Raw genomic sequence first — 6,002 nt, forward strand, 5'->3', positions numbered from 1 at the left:
GCAGTGTTACGATATTTGAAAGAGGGCATAATTAAGGCATTAATGTTCCTGCCCTTATATGCTGCCTTTATGTTCCCTGAGGTTTTTCAAAGAGACAGTCTTGTTAAGTTGTGTTATCAAACAGTCTTGATTGCTTTCCAAGATCATAATTTGAATTAGCATCAAACAAAAAGCAGTTTTTTTTTCTTTTCAGCACAGCTGCTGTGGAGCAGAATGTTTGGATGCTAATAAATGCAAAACTGGGGAAAACAATACAATTGTAACCTGAGCAAAACATAGACATTAGGGAGAATGCTTATGTAAACCAAAGCCTTTATGCTTCTGTGTGTCTCCAATTAAATTATTGTATAGAAATAAAATCATGCAGCTTATTAACATGGCCTTGATTGGCAGAACTGTCCTGTTTCATCTAATTCAGGACAATAAAATGTCATCCTTGTGCGGGGTGGGCATGTGTGATTAGTTGCCAGTACTTTATACATTACAATTAAAAGAAAACAAAATCCAAGGGATAAAGAGTAGGAACTGAAGTGTAATAAACTGAGTTGCACATTGAAAAGAGAGCACCAAGACTTGATTAAAATAAAGCCAGTAAGTAAAAGTATCTCCCTTAGTAAGGAATTCGAGAGCCTGGGTGCAGCCACCAAAAAGACACTCCTTCCTCCTCACCAGCTGTACTGCGGAAATTGAAAATGCAGAGTAGAGACTGTCCTGATTTCAATATATGGGGCAGACTCGGGTAGGAGAAGACAGCCTTTCAAGTAGTCTGGTCTTCAGCAGTTTTGGGTTTTGAAAGCCATAACCAGCACTCTTATGAATTGGACCCAGAAATGAGCTGGAAGCCAATACAGTGGACGCTCGGGTTGCGAACGTGATCCATGCAGGATGCATGTTACGATTTGGCGCTTCTGTGCATAGGCAACTGCCGAAACCCGAAAGTAACACGTTCCAGTACTTCCGGGTTTCGGCAGGTCTGTAACCCAAAAAACACAACCTGAAGCATCTGTAACCCAAGGTATGACTGTACTGCCATTGTAACAAAGCAGTTGAAAAGTTGTTAAAAGGTAATAAGTGATAGAATTGGGACAGGTTTTAGTAACTAAATCTATGTGTTTTCTTCTCTCATCCCCCCTCCCTTCTCCAGGGACCGTTTATCGGTTGGATGCTGCCAACTAGCTCAACTGGACAACAATATTAAACAGTGCTATGAATCTGTCTGTCTGGAGATAAAGAACAGGGGTTGGCTCTAATTGTGCAATCAGCTGCAGCTTTTGAATTGTAGAGTTGGAAGGGACCCTGCGGGTCATCTAGCCCAACCCCCTGCAGTGAAGGAACACGTCAGTTTGATGGCCCAGCCAAAGATGGACCTTAGAGCAGTGTTACTAAGTGGCATTATTTGCGCTCTCGGCAGCTATGCTTAAGGTCCCAAACTATACGTTACATTAATTGCGTAGTTTGGTGCTGTTCTTCCCCACCCACCCCTTATCTATATAGGAGCTGCTGAGGGGAGGGGGGTGAAGGTTAGGATTGGGACCCACAGCGGGGGTGTGTGTGGATTTTTAAAATCTCCCCAAAGCTCCTATTTGTATTAGGTATGTGTTGCCATTGGTGCCAGCAGAGCGAGGGAGGCAGTTGTAGTCAGGATAACTCAGCACGAGACTTTTAAACTCGGGACTGTAGTGTGGGGGTAAAGAGCAAACCCCCTTCCCCCCCAATCCTGATTTTCCAGTACATTAAAAAACAACAACTTGCAAGGCCCAAATGGTTGTTAAGATAACGCACAATTTATCTAAAGAAATAGTAGCAGGGAAAAAAGAGTCCACATCACAGTGATGGTAGCTTACCTCAGCAGAGATCCTGCCAACACAGTGGTCTCCCATCAGTTACAGCCTCTCTTACAATGAGACCCCCAGATCACTTAAGTATGTAAGGCACCAATCAGCAACTACAGAAATCACTTAAAACCCATCTGAGCTCCCTCTCAAACACAAAGCATAGCCCCACCCCACGAACCACTTTTGACAGATGAGTGGGATCACTCGGCTGTGAATCACCTGATTGGTGCTCACAGCAAGCCCCGCTTTGGGCATGGATCGACTGCGCCAGCGAGGCGCACTTGTCAGCACCGACCAGCTGCTGGGTGCTGACAAGCCTTGCTTACCAAGGAGCAATTAGGAGCGCACACTAAGGCTCCCAATTGTTCCTCTGCAACCATATCATTCCTCCCCTGCCCCCATGCAGCATCTGACATCAGGTGAAGGGTAGGGGGATGTGGTTTGGGGAAAGCAGACTGGTGGGTCAGAGGTCCTAACCACAGTAGGTGGTTAGGCCAGAAGCTGGCTAGGCCCGCAGGCAGGATTTCAAATCCTCCGGCATCCTGAGCAAGCGCAATAGCAATAGCACAGCAGCATTTCGGTGGAGTGGCAGAGGCAGGATCAGGCCCTGGTCACAGACTCCTAGGAGAGAAGGCTTGGAAGAAACCCACCAAAGACCTCTAGGAAGCACCCATTCTCAGTCCATTGGGAGGGATACAACCAGAGAGGGTTTGTCTCCAGCTACTCTCTGGAACAGGGACCTGTGATCAACTTTGGGAAATTTGGCTGGGGCTGATTGGCACTGTAGTCCAAAACATCTAGTGGGCACCAGTTTGGTGAAGAATGTTCTATATCTTCATCCCATTATTGAATTTCTGGCATTTCATCCTTTCTAGCCTCTCTTAATTAAAGCAGTGTTTTTTCACTTTATTATATTCTTCCCTATTGTTTACTTCTTGTCCTCTTCACTCTCTTCTCCCTACCCCTTTTCCTGCTCGGCCATGGGTCCTGGCAGGAGAAGCCATTACGTGGGAGACAGAATAGAAGCAAGGCTAAAATCTCACTGTCTTGTGTGAGGTGTGTATCAGTGCCTTGAGCACAGCTGCCGTACCTTGATGACTACAGTGGGTCCGAAAGAAAGCTTTCCCCAGACGTACTACGCAATGAAATTTGGAGATCCAGTCACCCGTCCCTACCCCCACCCAATTGGTGAAGAGAAATGTAGCTTGGGATTTGCTCAAGTAGTATGACTGGCAAACGTATTGCCAAGGTGGAAGGGGCTCATCGGGGCAGGGACCATTTTGAACTGGTTTGATGACCGCTTGCCACTGGATGCTGCTCCACACCTCTGCCTTGCACTTTTGAAGCAAAATTGAGCGTATTCTTTATTCGTTTATTGTATTTGTATTACCCCCCCCCCCTATACTTTATGCCATAGCTTACTCCTGCCCCCTCCAGCCCTTAGCAGATTCTGCCTGTGGAAACATTCGCCCCACTGTTATGCCAAAGTAGCCAGAAACAAGGGCAAAAAAAAAGGCTAGTCATTCTAAAACCATTGAGCAAGCTTGTGAAAGCAGTGTGGACCTCCTGCCCCTCTCCTGACACACGGCGTGCTTCAAATTCCTCCGAGGAATGTGATGGGGACTCCTGATCCCCCAGGACTTTGCTACAGACAAAAGTTCCAGATAGGATGTCTTTCCTTCTCTCAAAGAAAGAAGATGAGAAGTGGAGAGACGCCATTTGCAGTAAGTAACGAACGTTCCCATTTTTCTGCTTTACGCTGGCCTAGTCATGGCAACACAGGACTTGTGAACTGTTAAAGTGTATTGTGAGTTCCCTATGCTGGCACAATATGGAGCTACCTTGGCAAACTTGACTTTCACCCAGTCAATATAACTCAAGGCTACGATTGCAATCCTATGCATATTTGTTTGGGATTAAGTCTAAGTAAATGGATGATTTACTTTTGAGTGAAGGAACCTAGGATTGCATTGCACAGCTTCATTTGTTTAGAAGGATACTACACAAGCCTTTTTGCGTCACTGCCTGTTTCGGAAGGCTTGCCTTGAGGAATTTGCTCAAATAATTTCTGCAAGCGGCTGTTTTGATAAACAAAAGGTGGCACAAGGTGTGTTCAGTCTTTCTCCATCGTGGCACATGGAGGAGGGAGCAGGACCGCAACCCCCAACATGCTTGTGCAAATGTGTGCAAATGTAACTTTGTCAGTGCAGCGATGGGCAAGATTCCTGCATTGCAGGAGGTTGGACTAGATGACCCTCGTGGACCCTTCCATCTCTACAATTCTATGATTCCAAGTCAATTATGGCTAGATGTAAACAGTAAAAGGCTAATTTTAGGGCTGATATCTGTGACTTTGAGGGGCCAGGAGCAGCAGACCAGACACTCAGAGAAGTCTCACTAAACTGAAAGGGACTTCACTAATTGTATAAAGATACTGACTGTGGCTATGCACATTTTGGGGTCAGAAGAATATAGTGTTATATTCAGTGACAAATGGAATCACTTTTGTTTTGCTTGTAATTGATTATAGATAAGCAATGTCTCAGCTGCAGTCAATGTGTGCAAGCTACTGCAGAGGAGGGTGGTTGTTTTTTTAATTTATTGTCAATAAATACTGTATTTTGTCTTATCTACCTGTGCTGGTCACATGGTTAGTTTTTGCTGAATGTTAGCAAATGAAAACAGGGACTTTGGGGGGGGGGAATGGGATATGTCTTGAAGTGAGAGCCAAAATTAGTTGTTTTATATTATGTCCAAAGCTCACATAAATTAGCAATACTCTCACATACCTAAGGCATATTTTTTCAGCCCAGTTTATAGCTGTTACCTAAACAGCAGCCAACTTTTCATTGTATTAACATGTACTGAAATAAAATTTGATATTATTTTTATTCTGATATTCTTTTAAAAAATTGTTACAATCTTAATAATTTGAGCTATTCTTTTATTAAATAGCAGTTCTCTGCTGAATTGTCTTCTCTGTGTTACCTGTACATTTGTCGGTCAACTAAACCGGGGGTTGCAAAGCTTTTTGGACAGTTTGAATTTTGAGGGCGTACTGGGGACACCAGTCACTAAATGGCTGCCATAGGACATGGCATAATTCAGAATTAGAGAAAGTACAATCATGGTGAAGTTTTCCCCCATAATTGGCATTTCCAAGCTAGGAAAGGCTTCAACCTGTATGTTTGCCTGCCATAGACCTGTTAAGAGCAAAGTCTGCCATCCTGTACACTTTTACCTGGGAGTAAGCCCTATTAAACATAACATTACATGCTACATGTCTATTCAGATGCAACTATGCAGTGAATTCTTAATGAGTTTCTGGTCTTTAGCTCTGGCATAGCAGGAAACATGGCTAAAGCCTCTTTAAAAAGTTTTCAGGTTTGCATTTTTTGGGGAAGAGGGGATTCTTTAACATAACTTACTAGGAACTACCAGATCTCAGACACATATACTGGAAGAAAGATGCATTCTGGTTGCAAGGGAAAAAAGGAAGGACAAGCTAGAACTTCCATGGACTAGGAAATAAGGACAGGGGCGAGAGTACACTATAATGGAATTAGGGGGGAAACAGCTCTTTAAAACCCCAAGGCTTTCGATTGCTTGGTACTCAAACAACCCCCTTTTCACTCACAGGTCTGACTTCACTCATTGGCTAAAAACACTGCAGTAAAACATACTTGACCCTATGGGTAGCAATTTTGTTTTTCATAATTGTTTTCACAAAATGTAAGCTCCCCTGCCTCAAACCATAATACATGAATGTTACAGAAATAAGGAAATGGCTTTGTCACTTAAATGTAAAGTGATCTGTTCTGCTTACAGTAAGTAGGAAACATGTTAAGTTTAGGAAGTGAGACTCTGTTTACAACTTGTTTCAATCTTTGATTGCTCAAATTCCTTTTAATATGTGTATAAACGAAATCCTTTTAAAAAACAAAAAACAAAACAAAACCCAGTCTTTGCTTTCTACAACCTGAAAAGTGTTCTGCTTCCTTCATAAAGTCCAGGGAACGCCCACCTTGCTTTTTAGTGTACTTTCCTAATTGTGTTAATTTTCTAAAAGATGGGAGTATAAATCCATAGAATAATCTTGAGTGGCTTATGTATTCTTAGATGTTTATTTTTTTATATTTAGCCAGTAGGAACTTAATCTTTGGCACT

At 43.1% G+C, this 6,002-nt stretch overlaps 1 protein-coding gene across 7 annotated transcripts in view; it reads left to right on the forward strand.

Moving 5' to 3' along the window:
* The window catches only part of SWT1 (SWT1 RNA endoribonuclease homolog), a 30,569-nt gene extending 28,385 nt beyond the window's left edge, over nt 1-2,184 (forward strand). For all 7 annotated transcript variants that reach the window (XM_053391401.1, XM_053391399.1, XM_053391398.1 and 4 more), the window contains exon 19: nt 1,145-2,184. In XM_053391401.1, the coding sequence (XP_053247376.1) occupies nt 1,145-1,250 (106 nt within the window). In that variant the 3' untranslated portion in view covers nt 1,251-2,184. The remainder of the gene's footprint in view (nt 1-1,144) is intronic.
* Nucleotides 2,185-6,002: the final 3,818 nt, after the last annotated feature.

This window comes from Podarcis raffonei, chromosome 6, assembly GCF_027172205.1.
Source record: "Podarcis raffonei isolate rPodRaf1 chromosome 6, rPodRaf1.pri, whole genome shotgun sequence".
Classification (NCBI taxonomy): domain Eukaryota; kingdom Metazoa; phylum Chordata; class Lepidosauria; order Squamata; family Lacertidae; genus Podarcis; species Podarcis raffonei.